This window comes from Anoplophora glabripennis, unplaced genomic scaffold, assembly GCF_000390285.2.
Source record: "Anoplophora glabripennis isolate ALB-LARVAE unplaced genomic scaffold, Agla_2.0 scaffold20, whole genome shotgun sequence".
NCBI classification, from domain to species: domain Eukaryota; kingdom Metazoa; phylum Arthropoda; class Insecta; order Coleoptera; family Cerambycidae; genus Anoplophora; species Anoplophora glabripennis.
The window spans coordinates 965,592-986,296 of NW_019416362.1; the positions used below are offsets into that span (position 1 = coordinate 965,592).

General features: G+C 37.9%; 2 protein-coding genes across 6 annotated transcripts in view; one reads left to right on the plus strand and one right to left on the minus strand.

Annotated features, from left to right (window-relative positions):
• Positions 1-4,090, plus strand: part of LOC108907475 (unconventional myosin-IXa) — a 65,511-nt gene extending 61,421 nt beyond the window's left edge. For all 4 annotated transcript variants that reach the window (XM_018711201.1, XM_018711184.1, XM_018711210.1 and 1 more), the window contains one exon: positions 640-4,090. In XM_018711201.1, coding sequence (XP_018566717.1) covers positions 640-3,493 — 2,854 coding nt within the window. In that variant the 3' untranslated portion in view covers positions 3,494-4,090. The remainder of the gene's footprint in view (positions 1-639) is intronic.
• Positions 4,091-8,298: 4,208 nt separating this feature from the next.
• LOC108907394 (protein groucho) overlaps positions 8,299-20,705 on the minus strand; it is a 251,560-nt gene continuing 239,153 nt past the window's right edge. The window contains exons 9-14 of one of the 2 annotated variants that reach the window (XM_023454257.1): positions 15,681-15,734; positions 15,417-15,581; positions 14,052-14,320; positions 13,549-13,798; positions 12,701-13,324; positions 8,299-8,899 (exon numbers count right to left, since the gene is read on the minus strand). In XM_023454257.1, the coding sequence (XP_023310025.1) occupies positions 8,792-8,899; positions 12,701-13,324; positions 13,549-13,798; positions 14,052-14,320; positions 15,417-15,581; positions 15,681-15,734 (1,470 nt within the window). In that variant the 3' untranslated portion in view covers positions 8,299-8,791. The remainder of the gene's footprint in view (positions 8,900-12,700; positions 13,325-13,548; positions 13,799-14,051; positions 14,321-15,416; positions 15,582-15,680; positions 15,735-20,705) is intronic. The other variant, XM_023454258.1, reaches the window with a different exon arrangement.

Consider the following 20,705-nt stretch of genomic DNA (forward strand, 5'->3'; position numbering starts at 1 on the left):
CCCGTGGTTTCTTGAACGTCCGCCATTTCCAAATTGGGGGGTTACGGATGGGTTTCATTTAAGACACCTCCATAATAGGGCACTGCAGTTTCAGCAGTTCGCCATTTTTTTGCAATCTGTAGATCCAGTATTTTTGAAGCATTGGCCGTTTTGTTTTAAATGCTGAGAAAAAATTGTATTCATTTTATGGAAAAAAAAGATTACTAAAATATTTTTCCATATTACGCCATTACAGTTTTGGTAGTTCAAGATTTTTAATATCCTCTGGTTTTATATTTTATAATTATTTGCCAATATTTTTAACTGCATCGAGAAAACTGTAAATGGCACTGAAAATGTTACATAAACACGAAGAGAGCATCATAATATAAAATATAGTATTAATAATTACTTTTTTTCCTTAATCATAGAAAACAGAGCCATTAAAATTAATATATTTTGGAATATTGAAACACTTTTTATGCTGTTCGAGAGAAAAGAGTTTTACTGTTCTGAAATAGTTTTTCACTTTTCCATTATATTTACGCAATTTTATCCGATTGAACAAGAAATATTTATATTTTTAGGAACAAACGTATGAAGCAATTACCGATTCCATAAATAGCTAATCTAAATGTTATATTTTTTATTTTTTTACAGATTGGAGGTCTCGAAACAGGATAAGCCACCTCCCGAAACCCAGAGGAAGAAGATCCAGAAGTCTCACCAGACCATCGACTACTCCGATCTCGACTACATACCCCAGAGGAAAAGCAGCGGCGACTCGTTAGCATCTCAACACAGTTTCGAGTCGCAGCAAAGCTCGGACTCCCATTCCAGCGTAACCGTCCGCGAGTTACACAAACAAGAAGCGCCGCCCCTCGGCAAGCAATGGTCCTCGACCAGCACAACCAGCGAAACGTTCTCGGAAAGCGGCATCACCCAGTCGGCGCCGCCTATCATGAGCGAAAAGAACTACGATAGTTTTTCTATGGACGATTATACGAAACCGCCCCTGATTAGGACCCAAGCGATCAATACCGCCGTTAGACGAGACTTTAGACATTCGAACGATGGGAAGTACTTGAGGAGTTACCAGCCGGTACGCCGACCAGCGAGAGAGAAACCGGGATCGGACGACAGACCCGACGTTTATCCCTACGACCAAACCCCCAACAAACTCGAACAGATCCTCGGGAGACCCGAAGCACCCATTCGAAATACCCGGAAAGCGAAGCGCACCCACGTGAAGAGCCTCGGCGAGGAAGTCACGGACGGTAGCAGCATCGAGAAGAGCCTCCTCCTCGGCACGATAGACGAATCCAAGGCGCAACCGGACCTCAACAGAAATCAGAAGGATAATATGAACGCTTTCCTGCAAGGCGAGGGCGGCTCACCCTTGATGAAACAATCGCTTACTCCGAAACGACAGAGACCTAACCTGCCCAGTTTGGACCTGCGAAGGCGGAATAGCGATCCCGCTACGAAAGCGACCATTTCCGATCAACCCGGCGGTCTAGACGCAAGCCCCGCCATAAAAACCAACGAGTACAAGTACGGAGACTTAAACGCCGTTTCCATGGCTGGTCACACGTTCCGAAAAATCCCGAGGATAACGAAAGACGACTCCTGCAACTTCTGCAAGGAGAAACTAGACGCGTTCCTCACTCCCGGCTATAGATGCACCACCTGCAAGCAGCAGTTCCACACGAAGTGCATCCAGAACAAGAGCGTGCTGGAGATGCCGTGCGAATCTCCGAGAGGGAACGCCGAAGTGAGATCCGGAAGGCGTAAGCACCGAAAACACTCCAGGGCGCCGTACGACCTCCGGAAACCGGACGAGAGCAAATTTAACCTCACCAGAACGTCGGAATTCACCGACAGGACGGATCAAATCATCACCGGAGCCGAGGAACTCACTTTGATGCAGACGTTCATCACCGACAAGATACTGAAGATGGAGGCGGAAGGCGGCAAGAGCAGCGAAGTGGACAAGCTCTTCAAGCAGGCGTTGCGGGAATTCAAGGATAACCTCATTCAGATGTACAGCAGCGCCACGAAACACAACAGCCTCGACACGTACAACATCAAATACAAGGACCTGATCCTCGTCTTCATACAAGCCATGGAGACGGTCTGCCAACGCGAACAAACCGCCAGCGAGATGAAGGATTTCCCCGTCACGATGGGCGTGAACGCCTTCCGCGGCTTCATGAACGAATTTATGACTAGCAAGGCGCTGGAGAAACCGAGCAAGTCCAAGAGGAAAAAGGAGAAGAAGCGGAAGTTGGAGACGTACAAGTTCAACGGCCACACGTTCCTCCTGACAATCATAAACATCCCGACGGCTTGCGAGATATGCAGCTCGTTCTTCATGTGGCCCGTGGAGAGGGGCCTGGTCTGCCAAAGCTGCAAGCTGACTTGCCACAAGAAGTGCTACACGAAAGCGAGCACGTGCCAGAAGGAATCGGGGCAGGGAGAGTCGAAGAAGATCTTCGGAGTGTCACTAGTCACTCTAGTCACCGATGAAAACAAGATACCGTTGGTTATCGAGCGGTTGTTGAGCACAATCGAATTGTACGGACTGTACACGGAAGGTATTTACCGAAAGTCGGGCGTCAGTTCCAAGATAAAAGAACTCAAACACAGGATGGACGAGAACCCCGACGAGGTGGAGTTCGAAAAGTACCAAGTACACGTTCTAGCGTCGGTCCTGAAGAGTTTCCTACGAGAAATGCCCGAACCCCTGCTCACCTTCGAGTGTTACGAGAACTTCATCACCGCCGCCAACTTAGAAGTGGAAAGCGACCGTGTCGCCACCCTCTACGACATCCTCAAGAAGCTGCCTCCCCCGAACTACGACCTCATGGAGCGGCTGATGTTCCACCTGGCTCGGATAGCGATGCACGAGGAAACCAACAGGATGAGCGCCGCCTCCCTTGCCATCGTGTTCGCCCCGTGCGTGTTACGGACTAACAAAGTGGTTCCGGCCCAGGAGAGCCTGGTGGACATCAGCAGTCAGACGCAGTGCATCGAGACCATCATCAAGGTACAGCTGAGGAAGATAAGGAACACGCTGGAAGACATCGACACGTTGGACACGGCGTGCCAGGCGGCCACCAACCGGCTGTCCTCCCTGCGCAGCTCCAAGGTGTTCACCCCCGACGAGCTGCTGCCCGCCAACCAGCCCTCCCAGCAGCAGACCGACGACGAGGAGCACCTGCTGGTGGACCACATCCAGGAGATCCGGAAGGAGAAGGAGCACCTCACCTCGACCTTGCCCACGCTGACGCACGCCACGTCCGACGACGACATGCTGTCCACCGACGGGGACGGGAGTCTGGACGATCTGTCCTGCATAGGGGACAAGAGGCCGCGGCCGGTGGTGCGCTCCATCTCCACGGGACCCATGCTGCCCAAGCTCAGGAGGCAGCTGTCGACGGAGGTCGGCGACGGAGGAGGAGGAGGCGGCGGGAGAGTCGTGGAAGACTGCGAGGATCCTATAATGGTGTAAAGTGTACATAGGTTCTAGTATGTGTACATACTCCGAGACTACTTGTCCTTTTAGTGCTGTAGTAGGTAAATGAAATTTATATTTTTTAAATTATTGTGCGATGCGCCACACCTGAGGATATCCTTTTCTTGTATTATATTTTCCCCTTTCGTTGACATCATTTCGTGGTCAAGTGATATATGTATGATAGGATCGCTGCAAGGTAACCATGACAGTCGACTTGGAGTGCAAATTTCTAGCTGTCTATACGTTCACTTTCGAGTGGTTGTACAGGGAACGTGGGGGGCAGGCTCGCGCCCGTGTCGGTCGTTGACGTGGATTCCGGTTTTGGCCTAAAGACTGCTTTATATCTGCCGATGACGAATCTCAACGCACCAAACTTAACGATGATTCCTTTCGGTATAGGTATTTTTTCAAATTTATTTCGGAGTACACACGTGTTCTCAAACGTAAATTCTGAGTATTCAAAAGTTTAACTAAATTTTTAAATTTGGTAAAATTGAACAGTCATTGCGTTACAATGTGTTTTTTATAAATGAATTTTTGTTTAAGAGGGTTCTACGGCAAATAGGCAACCAGCAATACATTTTTATCGATTTTATTACACAGTTTGTCTAAATCTGAATTAATGCGCAAATAACAGACTTTCCCCCATTTTAACGCAGATTTTCTATAAAATGGACTTGGTTTGAAACCCAAATTACTCTGGTGTCAAGAAATTTGTAATTTACGATTCCAAAAGCGGCAAATTACAAATTTCTTTACAAGAAAAAGTAATTTGAGTCTCAAACCAAGTCCATTTCATAGAAAATATGCGTTAAAATGGAGGAAAGTCCGTTATTTGTGAACTGATTCATATTTAGACAAATAACAGACTTTCCCCCATTCTAACGCAGATTTTCTATAAAATGGACTTGATTTGAAACCCAAATTACTCTTTGGTGTCAAGAAATTTGTAATTTACAATGCCAAAAGTGGTAAATTACAAATTTCTTTAAAGCAAAAAGCTATGTGAGTGTCAAACCAAGTCCATTTTATAGAAAATCTGCATTAGAATGGAGAAAAGTCTGTTATTTGCGCATTGATTCATATTTAGACAAACGGTGTAATAAAATCTGTAAAAATGTATTGCTGGTTGCCTATCTGCTATAGAGCCAATTCAAGTGTTGAAATCGGTTATTTAAGTGTGGACAAGGATAGATATTTTGACAAATCTAGTTCGCAGCGTGTATTTTTCCAAAGAATTGCAGTGTATTCATATGATAAACTAACTCCTATCAAATCAGCAAAATTATTAGAAAAAAAAGTATACATGCAAAAAATTCAAAATTTAAGTGACGTTTAACGTTGGAAACGTTAAATATCAAATAAAATGTGTGGAGACGATGAATTATTCCAATTGCGAAACGAAATTTGTCAGTTTATCTAAAAATCTTGAGACGAACAATCCGTCGTAAAATCACCCAAACTGTTGCAAGATGTATGAAACAACTTTTTTTTTCTGGAGCGTTGAGACGTAATTCGAAAGTATCAAGGGAATGTGTCCGGCGCAAGCTCGTCCCCGACTCGTACAATTGTGATGTTAAAACGTTAAAATACTACAATAGGCAGGGTAATAATCATTTACCAGCTGTAGGGAGTGTGGTAACAACCTTTATACGTTCTAGTATTTATCACTGTAACTCAAAACGCTTATACGACTATTGTCTACGAGAGAGAGAACTCTGTAGTAATTTTACTCGAAGAACTATAAGTGTTCCAAACGTAACACACAATCCAACCAAATCAAGAGACACATAATTTTATTTTTGGATATTTATAGTGCTGGTAGTAAAACGAGAAACGTTTCGGTTGAAATTTCCAGTCAAACAATTCTGACGAGGCGGGATTTGGAACTGGATTTAAAAAAATTGTTATGTTTATATTTTCGTCAAAACCATCAAAATTTAAGTTTCCTGTGGAAAAAAAATTCCAGATGCTGTTCCCATCTCCCGTTTAAGCGTTTCGTAAATTTTCCGATAGACAAAAACTAAATGTGCCAACTAGGCTGATAATTACTTGTTGCAACTTTGGATATATTATAAATGATTGTTTCGAGGATTTGTTGGCAGTTTTCCGATTGCCGCTTAAATTTGTTGAGAGATTTTAAAATACTCATCTATCTGTCTCGGTATTATTCCTTAAACGATCGGCAGTCGATGTTTCAGAAATCGGACCAAAGCAATATTTGAATTAGGAGAATTTGTTGAGTTTTTATTTTATTTCTTAGCGGTTTGATTAAGTTTTCGGTTGTTTAAGGAATAAGATCACCCTTTGAGATGAAATTTAGATATTTATTGCGTTGAACATTTTAATGCATCCTTAATCACTGTTATATATTAACGATAACTTTTAATAATTTATTGCCAAGTGTTGAAAATTGTAAATTTTTTAGTGTTTTCGAAGCTCAGTTCCTTCTATTCAGAGAACCAGTTCTCGGTTTGTTTTATGTTTTTTATCGAAAACGTTGCGTTTGTTGTTAAATGCCGTCGTTCAAATCAAAGTCATTTCCACGGATACTTCAAGTTAACTTAACCCTGCTTTAATTTTAAGTTGAATAATGTTTAATTTACTAACATTTTTATATTTCTTTTTATGTGTATTTTACTTAAGGTGGAACACAGACTGTGTGTTGTAATAATTTATTGCCATTCCGAAATTCCTCTTCTCTTTTTTGTAAAGTGTGTGTTTACAAGCTCAAACGACTGCATTCCTACGTACAGGGTGAGCCAAAAGTAACTTTCCTGTGTTGCATAATTCTCACTTGGTTATTTATTATTTCAAAATTTGTGTTGCTTCGGAGATAAAATTTTGGGAGATCTAACTTGAATTTTTTTTTAAAATCATTGATTTAACCAATATTTTACGGTGCGTGACCTGCTCCAACAATGTATAATTCTTATAATTATTAAAGAAATAAATTGTTGTAACTCTTGGATCAGTTCATACGCCATAAAATCTTCACGGATGTTCGAGAAATAATGTTGTAATTCTAGTGTGTTGCGCTATATATCATCTTCGTAGTCGATACCTTCCAAGTTTTGTCTGCGAAGTAATAAATACGGAATAAACGACAAAATAACTGCTTCGGAATTATTTAAACCAGTAAGGTTACTTTTGCCGTACCCTGTATACTATCGTTCTTTTTTTATTAAATAATACTGATCATAACCATGGTTGTATGGGGCATTCAGTGACTGAGTTATTTCTTTCTCATAAATGTTGGTTAAGTAAACATTTATATCTAAATTAATAACTATACCAAATGTTAACAATAATGACAGAATTGTTTATATCAATATACAAACATTAAACATACTTTGTAAATAAAAACATTCAATATACCACGCTAGTTTTTTTTTCCTGCAACGTTCCTTGGTATTTTTTTGAACATTTGATTATGAATGAATTTTATTTTGTTTCGCAGAATTTTAAATATAAACATCGAAAAATTCTGGTACTGCAGCCAAAATTTTGAAAATAATAGTTTCTCATAAATAATGTTCCATGGTATTTTTTGAACGTTTGAATATAAATTTTATTTTGTTTAGCAGAATTTTAAATATAAGCACCGAAAAATTCTGGTACTGCGGCCAAAATTTTGAAAATTATTGAATCTCAAATAATGTTCCGTGGTATTTTTTTTAACATTTCAACATGAATATGAATTTTATTTTTTTTTTAGCAGAATTTTAAATATAAGCACCGAAAAATTCTGGTCCTGGGGCCAAAATGTTGAAAATTATTGAATCTTTAATAAAGAATGTTCCATGGTATTTTTTGAACATTTGAATATGAATTTATATTTTTTAACAGAATTTTAAAAATAAGCACCGAAAAATTCTGGTATTGCGGCCAAAGTTTTGAAAATTATTTAATCTTTCATAAATTATGTTTCATGGTATTTTTTGAACGTTTGATTATGAATATGAATTTTATTTTTTTAAGCAGAATTTTAAATATAAGGAAAAATTCTGGTACTGTGGCCAAAATTTTGAAAATTATTGAATCGTAATGTTCCATGGTTTTTTTCAAATGTGTGAATACCAAATGTTGTATCTGCTTCTCAGAAATTCTTATTATTTCCAGATATTATAAGTTGCAAAAAATTCTCCCGCACAGTGGTCGAAATGTTGACATTATTAATTTTAAGGTCGATGCTACAATTTGACAGTTGCTAAAGTTGGTACAAATTTCTGGTAACAGATGGCGCAACCACAATTTTGTTTCCATGTCGCCCACACAAGTTTAACGACAAGTGTATACAAGTAAGGTACCCACAAGGGTGGAGAAGGGCTGGGATCTACCGCTCGCCTCGACTACATTACTAGATTAATGGAGTGTTCCATTCCAGGTTTCGACATAAATTTGAGTGTTATTACTGCATTTATATGGTTTTAGTTTGTTTTGCAATGTCCAGGTGGGATAATTTATCCATTTTATTTTGAGAAGAGACAACCCTACCCCCACCTTATTTCAAGAGTTACTGAGTGGAAAATTTTTATACTGTCTACTTGTATTAATATCGGCCAACTAGTACTGGCGAGATGTAAGTGGCGCCATCTGTCGGTAGACAAATGAAACGCAGTTTTTTTAGGAAAGGAGTTGGACATTGAAATATTAACAACCAATCTTAAATTTTTCTAAACAATGAATACTGAAATATAGTTTGAGAGACGGATAAAATTGGCACTTTTTTCGTTTATCTGCGATAAGAGTTCCGCTCATTTTGGGGCTGTACGTGTACACTATTAAATAAAAGACCATTTAAATTTGTCATATAATTTTATTTAATTACGAAAAATATGCTACGTAATCTTTTGCCTCGTAACAACATCAAGAAAGTAATGAAAAGTCTAATAAGTATTTGAATTGAATCACTTGTGCCGTTTGCTGGACATCTAAATTCACACACATTGTAACAATATTCTGAGTTGTAAACAAATAACAAGTATTATTCATTGCCATACTAAAATTAAAACATAAATAATTAGTAGTCCTTGTTGTGTTTTTTTTTTACCCTTTTCGCCGTTCTCCCTCTACGGCCTCCGATATATGTACGCCTACTCTTTCCTATGTTACAACAAATGGGATTTCGATAAAATAATTGTCATGTGTCACAAAACGTTAAAAAAAAGACCCTATCGTGCTTTACAAGTCCGTGTTCTCTAAGAAAAGTGGGTTGTTCACTTAAGTTCATCCGTGCCGTGGACACTTCACTTGTTGCTGGCCCCCAATCGCGCACCCTCCTCGCAGTTCTTAATATATCACCTCGTATACCGTCGCTTTCTTGTCGCCGGAACCCGTCACTATGTACTTGTCGTCCGTTGAGATGTCGCAGCTCAGAACGCTCGACGATTCTTTCGACTGAAACAAATGATTTTCGTTAGCATATGCATGGGAAGAAATACCGCACACTGGTATTGAATTTCAAAAATAATGTACCTAATAAACTTTACTAATAGTCCACTAAAGACTCTTAGGTGAAAGAGCTTACAAAAAATACCACCTTGAAACAAAAAAATATGGTGGTATAGGAAAAAAATTCTAAGAAAGATAGTGTATTTTTCTTGTGGCGCATAAACGGCGAAGTTAACCTAAAAAATTCATAAAAGTAAAAAAACGTTTTTTTGCTAAAAAAAAGTACTTCAGTCAAAAAAAGTTAAATGAGAAAGTTGTAGCTATTAAAAAAACCCATCGATTCGTATTTTTTAAATATATCTATTGCTATATTACTTACTTTTCAAGATATATTGAAAAAACCTACAAAAATTGCCTTTTTTTAATTTTTGCTGTATCTCCTGAAAATTAAGGTTTTGAAACTTGCTACTTGCTGTAAATGTAGTCCTCGGCAAGCAAACAAAGTGCCTTTTTTTAAATTAAAAAATATAAAAAATTTTTTGTAATATTTTTTCAAAAAAAAGGTCATCTCGAAAATCGGTTCTTCTTGCTTGACGAATAGCTGTAGAGAAACGAATCAGGCCTCATTTTCTTCTTGAAAGTTGTACTTTCATGGTAAAAAAGAGTAATAATTTTATTTATTTCAAGTGTCCAAAAATGACTAAAAAAACTAAACTGTGATTGTGTTTTTTTTTTTAATATCTTTATCGATTTTCATTTCTCGATAATGTCTGTTACAGGAATCGAGATTGCTAGCATTTCTATGAGAATTAAAAAAAAAACCTTGCTCTACGACCTTCTGGAGCCGAGACAATTTTTTTTTATCAAAAAATTCCACAGGCCGGTATTAAGAAAAATTACATTTTTCAAAGGTAATTATGCTTTTGAGGCCGTCGTATTTTGGTTTATCTCCAGATAAGTACAAACGGATTTTTGTACATGGTCCAGAAGACAAGATAATGAACGCGCGAATTCAGTTTTCGGATAGGCCGAGTAGCGTTACCCCCACTCCACCGCCCACTAGAGTTAGCTCACGCTGCGCTCGAATGCTTCAGTTTGACGCACAAGTAAAAATGCAGAAGTGACTAAAATGAATCACAGTATTTTTTTATTGAAAATATAAATTTTCAACTTCAATTTCTGTAAGAATACACACTGTAGCACTTAAATAGCGCTCCGCTCCAGAAGGTCGTCGAGCAACGTTTTTTTAATTCGCGTAAAAATGCCAGCAATCGATTCCTGTAATAGACATTATCGAGAAATGAAAATTGAAAAAGATAGTCAAGAAAAACGCAATAAAAAATTTTAACTTTCTTCAGTCATTTTTGGAAACTTGAAATGAAAAAAATCGCTATCACTCTTTTTTACCTTGAAAGTACTTTTAAGGAAAAAAATGAGCCCTGATTCGTTTCTCTACGACTATTCGTCGAGCAAGGCACTTTATTTGCTTGCCAAGGGCTACATTTCCAACAAGTAATAAGTTTCAAAACCTTAATTTTCAAGAGATACAACAAAAACAAAAAAAAGTCGACTTTTGACGGTTGTTTCGATATATCTCTAAAAGTAATAAATAGCAATCGATATATTTAAAAATACGAATTGATAGGTTTTTTAATAGCTACAACTTTCTCATTTAACTTTTTTTGATTGGAATTCAAGTTTTTTTTTTTTGACATGAATTTTTTAGATTAACTTTGCCATTTCTGCGCCACAGGAAAAAAATACTATCTTAGAATTTTTTTCCTGTATCACCATATTTTTTATTTCCAGGTGGTATATTTTGTAAATTTAACATTAGGCCACGACAGATAGATTGGACTATAAATAAATACATTTTGGGGAGCCTAATCAGGTGAGAGGAATTCAAATCTGATCCCAAACCCCTCCGAGAACAGAGATCTAATATACCAAGTACAGACTGAGAAAAAGGACACTAACTCCTTTTAACTTATTTGAAGCGATCCGTTCAGATTTCAAAACAAAATTTTTCCTTTACAACCACTGAGAATAAATTTAAAAGTGAAGTTTACTATTATCCTGTCAATTTGTAAAAATATGACCTGCGACTGCTTATACAGGGTGTAACTTTGAGTAGGGGACATATTTATACAGACATTGTTTATTTTTTCAAATTTTCTCACAAAAGCTTATTTTTTTTAGTATTTTTCGTACCCCGCTGCTGGAGAAGATAGTGTAACCTCAAGTTAGTGTTTAGTCACAGCAAATGCACGATTTCACACAATTTGCCGCACGCTACATTTGTTGAGTGCCTGTTTGCCACACAAACAGTACTCAACAAGTAACCAAGCAAAAAAAAACTCATGTCGTAATCAAGATTGATAAATGAAATACACAAAAATAAATAGTCTGTTGACGGCTTCCAGCGATGAAAAACATTCCAATTCGCAGTTAGATGTACACTGCTGGCCCTTTGAAAGTGGACGTTTTATTTTTCTAATGTGATGTGGTCTCCTTTTTATTATGACAAATTCTTATTTGTCAGTGTCATTAGTAATTTGCTTGGTAATTCAAAATGCCGCGTTTAACGGAACCAGAGAAAGTGAGAGTTATAACTTTACTTCAGAATGGTTGGTCATTGCGGATGATCTGCATGTATGCAAGAACAGCATATTTAAACTAGTGCTGGCAAAAACCGGAAAAAAGTGAAACCGGTTAACCGGGTTCCGTAAAAACCGATTTCAGATAAAACCGGTTAGTCGAATAACCCGTTACTTGAATCGCCAAAACCGGATATCTGAAAATCGGTGCTTTACAAAGACAGACCCGGAGAAATTGTCTAAAAAGGTCTACAAAAATCTGGAAGTCAAATTTGTTTACGAAGAAATCAATCTCAAAAAAAAATTGCAATCGGACAAATCGATGTCTAAAAAAAAAGGAAGTAGATCATCGAATAATCGGTTATTTGAATAATCGGATATTTGGAGATTCGAATAACCGGTTTTCGGATATTTGAAGATTCGAATAACTGGTTTTCGGATTTCATAAAAATCCGAATTATCCGAAACCGGTTAACCGACTATCCAAAAAACCGATTTCAGTTGCCAGCACTAATTTAAACTCAAAAAAAAAAAAAAATGGGAATGCTCACTAGAACTAGTATGATAAGACACACATTAAATTTGATATAATGACAGCCGATTTGAACCTCACACTTTCAAGTCAGCTTCACAAAGGCCAATTATAGACAATTTGCTTATAAGAGTCGTCCACTTTCAAAGGGCCGGCACTGTACTTTCTCCAAATGCGGAACAACTGACACCCTTCGCTTCGTCACTGTTGACCCACACTATCTCCCTTCACACGCACTGTAGGTTGCCTACAATTCATGTATTTGTAATACATGGATATTACAGTGGTGGCGTACGCAAGTATTAAAGTCGTTATAACTCGACAGATTCGTATTCAGGGAAACATGTACTATTACCCCTAAAAAGGTGACCCCCACTTAAAGTTACACCCTGTATTGTTCTCATTCGGAAGTGTGGATATTTTTATGGTTTTAGTTTTTAGTTTTTCATTTGGAAATTTTGCGGGTATGGTTTGGTGGCAAAGTTTCAGTTCTTGTTTCACTTCATGGAACGAAAAACTTATTTTTATTTTACATGCGCCCCTTTCTATCGAGAAAAACTGAGAGGTTATTTACAAGAAATTATTAATTTGTTTTTTACTCGTTACGTTAATGCTCTGTACACCTACAATCAGGACACCCCGTACTTGGAAAAAATCGAAAAAACTAGAAAGACTCACCTGGAATATACTGGCCCCGTACGGCGTCCTCCAGGCGTTAAGCAAATTATCCTTCCCGGTGGAGACGAACCACTTCCCACAGGTCGCGAACCTTAAACTAAGAACACAGCTCTCGTGCAGGTGCAACTGGTACTTGTCCGGCTTGTTGGCGTGCAACACCTCGACGTGCGAGTTCTCCATCCCCACGGCCAACCACTCGCCTGTCGGGCAATACCCCAACGAGAATATCTGCGAGCTGAAGTCGTGCTGCTGCAACTGTTTGCCCTCCCGCAAGTCCCAACTGCGCACGGTATTGTCCAACCCGCCCGTCCACAGTTTCGTACCGTCCGAGGAAATGTCTATGCAGGAGGCGCCGTCCGTGTGCCCCTGGAACTGTCTCACTAGAGTCTGGTTGTGCAGGTCCCACACCGCGATGTTGCCGTCCGAGCAACAGCTGAAGCACACTTTAGAGTCGGGGCTGATGGCCAGGGCGTAGCAGGCGGGGGCGCTCGAGGTGAGCTCCGCCTTGATGCGGGGCGTGGGGCTCGCCAGGTCCCAGATGGAGAGGTTGCTGGCCTCGCCGCCGACGATCAGGGTGCGGCCGTCCGGCAGCAGCTTCACGGACCTGATGTAGTTGTCCCGTTGCTGAAAATATGGGACCGTTAGCGGTGAAATTCAACTTTTAGGAAAACGGTTAACTATAACTATTTTATTACTATTTACAAGTTTTTTATGGATATTTTTAATACACTTAAAAAAAGAAAAAAATTACCAACTGAAATTAACTAATTTCTTTATCGAAAAAATTGAAAGGTTTGTTTGCGGCATCGCCAAGTAAAAAATTGAGTATTAACAGTGGTACATCTTACCAGACAGTCCAGCTGCGAGACGGGGCTCTTGGATCCGGGTTGGCTGATGTCCCACACCTTGACGCAGCCCTTGCCTCCCGTATATACATATTTGGTGGGGTTAGAGATGGTGACTGCACAAACAACCTCTCCGTGACTTAAAGTGTTAATCTGTCGCGCGTGGCGGGGGATCCCGGGTCCTATAAGGGCATCGGTAGGGAATGGAACAGGTTGAAGCTGCCCTTCACCGTTCATATGAAACGAGTAAGCCCTGCGTACAGTTCTGTAGTTAGTGTGACGTGGCAAGCGGGTGTTATTCGATATAAAAACAACGTAAAAGTTCGAGTCGGAAAAGTAGAGGTTAACGGAGAATCTTTCACCAAGATTACGAGGAGGTTCAGTCGGTAGCGGTTAAAAAGAAGTTTTTTTTGCAATTTTAATTGAAAATATGATTGTGACAGTCGATAAGTCAGTCTTAGATAAAGTGAGGCTATTTTCGGTAAAAACTTTATCATATAACTTACGGTTTTCCTCCGGGTATGGCGCCCATGCCGTTGGTGGCGATGCCGGGCGCTCTGGAGTGCGGATGCCCGTCGTAGCCCATCATGGGGGGTCGACCGTAAGGGGAGGGGGCGACGTTGTTGTAGGGACTCAAGTGGTCAGGCCCCCGGGCTCCCGCCAGGGGATACGGGGGGTACTGACCATGCCCCACTTTAGGGCCACTCCCAGCGGGTCCAGCTCCGAGATTCGGCGTTGTCGATCGGGGCTTTGAACCGGGGGTCAGGGGTTTTTCCTGGGGAAGACACAGAGATACAAGATATCCGACATAAAACAGCAAACATATGTAATTCAACACATGAATGTTGTAAATTTTATATTCCAGTAATTTTCAAACTGAAAACGACGAAAAATAAAAAGATCAAAATAATACTTTGTATTAAGAGGGCTCTAGTATAGTAAATAGGCAACCAGCAATACATTTTCATAGATTTTTATTGCAAAATTTGTCTAAATATGAATTAATGCACAAATAATAGACTCCTCCATTTTAACACAGATTTTCTATAAAATGGACTTGGTTTGAAACTCAAATTACTTTTTGGTGTGAAGAAATTTGTAATTTACGATGCCAAATGCGGCAAATTACAAATTTCTTTAAAACACAAAGTAATTTCAGTTTCAAACTAACTCCATTTTATAGAAAATCTGCGTTAGAATGGAGGAAAATCTGTCATTTGTGCATTAATTCATATTTAGGCAAACTGTGTAATAAAATCTATAAAAATGTTATGCTGGTTGCCTATTTGCTATAGAGCTGTCTTAAAGTAAACCCTAAACGATTGAAAAATCAATTTCAATAATGTTTCAAATTGCACTATTTAAAAAACAAATATGTTAAGATAAAGTTGTCCATAACCCTCCCATCCACATGAACACAACAAAGTCAACACTTCACAGGTTTTCATCGTAAAAACATAATCTAACTACGGCAACTAATATTAAATTTGAAATGAGATTTTACACAAATATATTTTAAATAAAATAAACACTTCCCACAACACTCGCATTGAAAATCGTGAAGAATTGAACATTGAGGTTATGGGGTAGACGCAAACAGAGATAGTACTGCCAAAAACAATTATCGGATGGGTGAGAGAAGGCCATAATTTTATGATCAAAACTTTTTTAATGCACCGTCTAAAGCAAATGCCGAATTATATAAAACGTAAAACTTTAAGAGTTACGCAGTTACATCAGAAGTTGCGGCTCGTCGCTATTTTGGATGGGAATCAACTAAAAAAAATTTTCGGGAACCGCGCAATGATGGAAGAAACAAACACGCGGGACGTTATTAAACTGGAATGAATGAGATGTGTAAACAATCTTACATCTTTACTTTTCAGGGATGGTGTGCTTCGCGACGAGGATGAGCCGCTCCGGCTGGGGGGCCTCTCCACCTTGATCTTGTCGCCGTTGGTGCTGCCGTTCTCCCGTATCTCGCCGGGGTTTCCCAGGGAAACGTGCTCGCCATTTGTGTGAGGAGACGAAGCTTCCTACAGAAATACGAAAACATAAAAATCGGGACTATAAAGGAAAAAGTCGATTAACGGGTGATATAAAAAGGAATGAAAATGAAAATTACTGCTGCTCACCTCATTGGCTACGTCAACAACCAGATCTTGATCGCTTTTTTCACCATCGCTTTCCTGAAAATAAAAACAAAATTAATCAAGCAATCCTTGAATTAAACAAAATATTGTTTACACTGCTACGTCAGTTGTTTTTTGTAATGTTAGAAACGTTATAAGGCATTTTTATCAAGATTATGTAACATGCCCGGAAAATAACGTTAAAATAAACACTAAACACTTTTGATGATTTGTTGCAAACAGAAGTAAATTTGTGCCTGGTTCTAAAATAACTGTCATTGCTAATGCGTTGTCACATTATTTTGGTACCATTTATGAATCATCCTTGATTTCATTCTAATATTGAAATATTTGAGGAATCCCGTCTTTAACGATTGATTTTATTAGCAATCTTCAAATTGAAAAACAAATAAATAAACTGATATTTAATAAAAGATCCGGGCCAGATGGGTCACCTGAAATTTGTATCAAGTCTTTTAAATAATCTGTTGTACATCTTCTCTATCAGATTTAAAAAATATATACTTTATTAGCGGCTAATTCAAATTGATATCAATTTTTTTCTAAAATCCTATCAAATGAAATCAATGCAAGATTTATGAAAGTTAGTAATTAAAATTTATCGAAAATAAAAGTGAAAAATGATCGTCCAAATATAATTAATATAATTCCCGGTATTTGATATTAATTAATGTAATCTTTCAAATAAATATCTTGTATTCTAGCGTTGTAATAAATTTAAAATTAGATAAAATTCATATCGAGCAATGTGACAACGGCGCGGCGGTTTATTATGACGAGGTACTAAGGTCTCCAGCAACCACCAATACGCAATTCAGTTGGTATCTGGAATTGGACCGTGTCGGAGTGTTTTTTGCACACCACTATTTCCTTTTTCGAGGTATTTTTAAGGGAGTGCGCGAAAATTGGATTCTAAGGTGTCGTGCGTGCATCGAAGATGGTGGTGGACATTCTGAGCATATATTGTAGTTTGTTTTGTACTTGTGCATTTAAAAATTACTGAATTTTGCTTTTTGGTAGGTACCTAAATTATTTTTAATACGTATAATCGAACATATTTTACCATACATATTCATATTTTTAATACATCATTACGTTACGCAAAAAGTCAAGCTTACCTTGTATTTAATAATTGTTGATCTAGATAATTGTTCTTGAAAGCACAGTACGTAAAATTACTTGGATTACTTATATTTTTAATGTTTAGTTAGGCCACTATTTTTTAATGTACCTTCTTTTACTTGGCACCCTGTAAGTGTAATATTTGTTAGGTTAGGTTGCTATGCATATAAATAAACTTGAAATTGTAGTACCTAACCTGTTTTAAGATTTGAATTTTCGCGCAAATTTAAGTAATAAGTTCTTAAGAGAAGAAGATATGTCAGGGTTAAATGTTTTGTGTCCTTAGTTTCAGTTTCAGTGGTCAGAGAGATGAGAGAATGTGAGGTTAAGAAAAACACATGTTGCAAGAAACGCCCTTGTATTTACCTTTTGTAAAAATAAAGTAATTTTAGCAAAATATTTTGTGTGTAGCTACTGGAGCGACCTTCTCGATATATTTGCACGAAATAAACATACTTCCATTAATTTTTCACATCCTGTATCTCGAAACCGAAATATTTCCGGACACACGTTTTTATAAACTAAGTTTGGCCAAGGATTTCAATTACATCCCGTATAATTCCAGTCATGGAAACTATTTTGTTACGAATTTTGTGTTGTATTTTATAGAACGTAAAAATAACATGATAAACGTACAATATACATATTTCATATTTGAAATAAAGTAACAAAGCCGCCGCCAAAGCGTTTTTAATATATAAACGCACCACATTAAAATAAATCATAAAAAGATACCCGAGTTAATTTAATATTATTTTGACTAATAATAAATTTCATCTGCAAAAGCAATACACACAAAACGTATCGACGTCGCATTATCCAGTTCTACAAATACATGCAAAAATCATAATCGAAAACCAGCACTCTGTGCCAGGTCGAAAAAAGGCGCCACATAATAAAATAAAATCATAATTCTGTGAATGTGTTATTTAGTTTATATTTAATAATAATAATAATTACGCTGCGAATCATAGACTGAATATGTTTTGATTAAAACCGTTAACATAACATTACAATTATAAAATGAATGTCGTTTCCTCTGACAAGCTATGACTTTGTTGCTGAAATAGTCAAAGTTTGCAAATGCCAAATAGAAGGATCCCTTTTCATTATATATTGTCGGAAAGGTAAGGGGGAGGTTGACTAAACGATGTGCCTTTCCGGATCGGCAATTCCTATGCTCAGCCAGGCGTCGCCAGCGTCCAGTTTAAAATAGTGAGGTGAGATGGACCCGTGCGATAGTCGTTTAATTCACGAGAGTGGCCCGTCACGGTTGACGAAGTCCACTTCCCTCCTCCCGCATCTTTTTACTTCTCTGTATCCGTCATTATTAAACAACCGCAGCTTCCCGGACGCGTAATCTCATTCTTTAAGTGACTGAATATATTTTGAATTGAATTTACTATACAGGTTCAGAAAGTCCCCATGGTTGATCGGTCGTTACGTGAGAGCGAGAAAGTAAGTCATAGAAATCCGTGCGATAGAGAAGGATGGCTATAATGAAGGCGTCTAATAGTCACCGCCCATTTCGCCCTTCCACAAATAAGATCCACTTCCACTTGTAATTCAGCGACCGGTGGCCATCTTTGTTTTCGTCGTTTGCCTTTTCTGTAATAGATGTCACTATGGTATTAACATATCGGAATACCGAAGTCGAAATTGTATAAATAGTGACATCTATTAAAGAAATGCCAAACGACGAAAACAAAGATGACCACCGGTCGCTGAATTACAAGTGGAAGTGGATCTTATTTGTGGAAGGGCGAAAGGCGCCTTCATTATAGCCATCCTTCTCTATCGCACGGATTCCTATGACTTACTTTATCGCTCTCACGTAACGGCCGATGAACCATGGGGACTTTCCGAGCCTGTATATTATTTCAATTTTGGATTCTACGTGTCATTTTAGGTGGACTTTTATGAAGTTTCCCTATTCCTAAAATTAATCGTTTTCGAGATATTTAATTTTCTTCAAAAAAATGGAGAGAAACAGTGACTAGCTGCAAACCATGTATATTTTATAGAAAGAAAGATGAAGCAACGATATTTATAGGGGTGATAGCTAGACCCTTAAGCTTAAGAAAATGGCGTTTTACATATTAATTTTATTTATTAACTAACAAAATTATTAGTTTAAGCGAGCCTGAGTCTGACCACTGGTAGTGACGTCACTAATTGATGACGCGTTAGACGTGAGGCTTTACATTACACACCGCAATGGCTACACAATAACAATACGCATACGGGTTCTCGTTTTCGGTGGTGTTCTTGTTAAGCAGACGCTGCCTATGATGTTCGATTGCTATTTAAAGAGGTTTCGACTGATTTACTGTTCGGGTTTTTCATCAACATTAAAATCGCCGAACCTAAACGTCGCCCGCGATCAATTTCTATTTTTTCCCCATCTCGATGACTGTTTATAAACGAGATTTTATGATGATTTTTATGTATCTCAGATGTTTGGTCAAATAGATTTAATCAACCGTGAAAATATGTAGCCGCTACTACTATGGTTAACTATTACTTTTTGCACCGTATGACGTCAATTAAGGGTATGTGCACATTATACAATGGAGATTGGATGGTAACCGTTTTTTATGTAAAAATCTAAAAACACCTGCGGTTGTTGTTTTAAAACAAACTATAGAAAGTTAAACAGAAGTAAAGAAGTGCGCTATTACGTTTTTTACATTAAATGAATTATATTTTAAGTAACAAAAGGTGTATACACAATATTTGACATACGTTTACGCGTTGGTAATGAGAATCGAGAGGACATTTGGATAGAAAACAAAATCTCACCATAAAAACAGCCGTCGAAAATAATTCGTCCCTTTTATTGTAACGAATATTGATTGACATGATTTTTAACGGCTGGATTACCCTCAACATACATCTAGCAAACATAGGCGCGCGCGAAAAGGGCAACGCAGATTAGATATAATTAAAAATAGAGATACATTCAAATTAAATAGTTCATGGTAAATGTACCAGACAAAAATATGTTTTATTTGCCTCTTACCAAATTGTCTATGGTACCTAAGCTGCCTAATTAAATTGAGCTGAAAATTTACAATAAATTACCATTTTATAAATAGATCAGGAGGGATCTGTCGAAATATCACACTTCTTGGATGTAAGAGGGAGCAAGCTAATTTTTGCTGGAATACCCTCAGTACCATTCTCACAATAAAAGTGTAGATTCCTAGATCTGGGCGAGGTCCAGAACATTTTCAAAATTGCAAAAATTTTTAAAAAATTTTAAAAAAATACCCATTTTATCCGAGTTTTTTACTTATACCTTGGAACCTATGCATTTTAAAAGAATATTGAAGAGGAAAAAAGTTTTAGAATTGAATTTTGCACAATATACTGTAAGTTAAAAATGTTTAAATATATTACCGATGTTGTAAAATGGCAATATTTGATGAAAAAAGGCAAGATAATCAAGTTCTTTGGATAATTTTGAAATAATTTTTTAATTACTCCGAAGGCATTCTAATTTTGGTAAAAAAAATTTAGTGTATAATAAAACAACACACCAAATTGTGATTGCGTCTGACTTCGTTGGCAGCGATTTGTATTCTATGCCACAACTCTTCGCACAAGCCAATAGATTCTTTGTAAACTATATCTTTCATTCGAGACCAAATAGAAAAATTAAGAGGATTGAAGTCCGGACTTCTGGATGGCCAAGCAAAAATGCTAAGATGGCCAATCCAGCGATTTGAAAAAACTGCATCTAAATATGCACGCACTGGCCAAGAAAAATGCGGTGGAGCTCCGTCGTGCATGAACCACATGTCTCTTCTTAAATAAAGTGGAACTTCTTCAAGCCGTAGAAGTTCCACTTTATTTAAGAAGAGACATGTGGTTCATGCACGA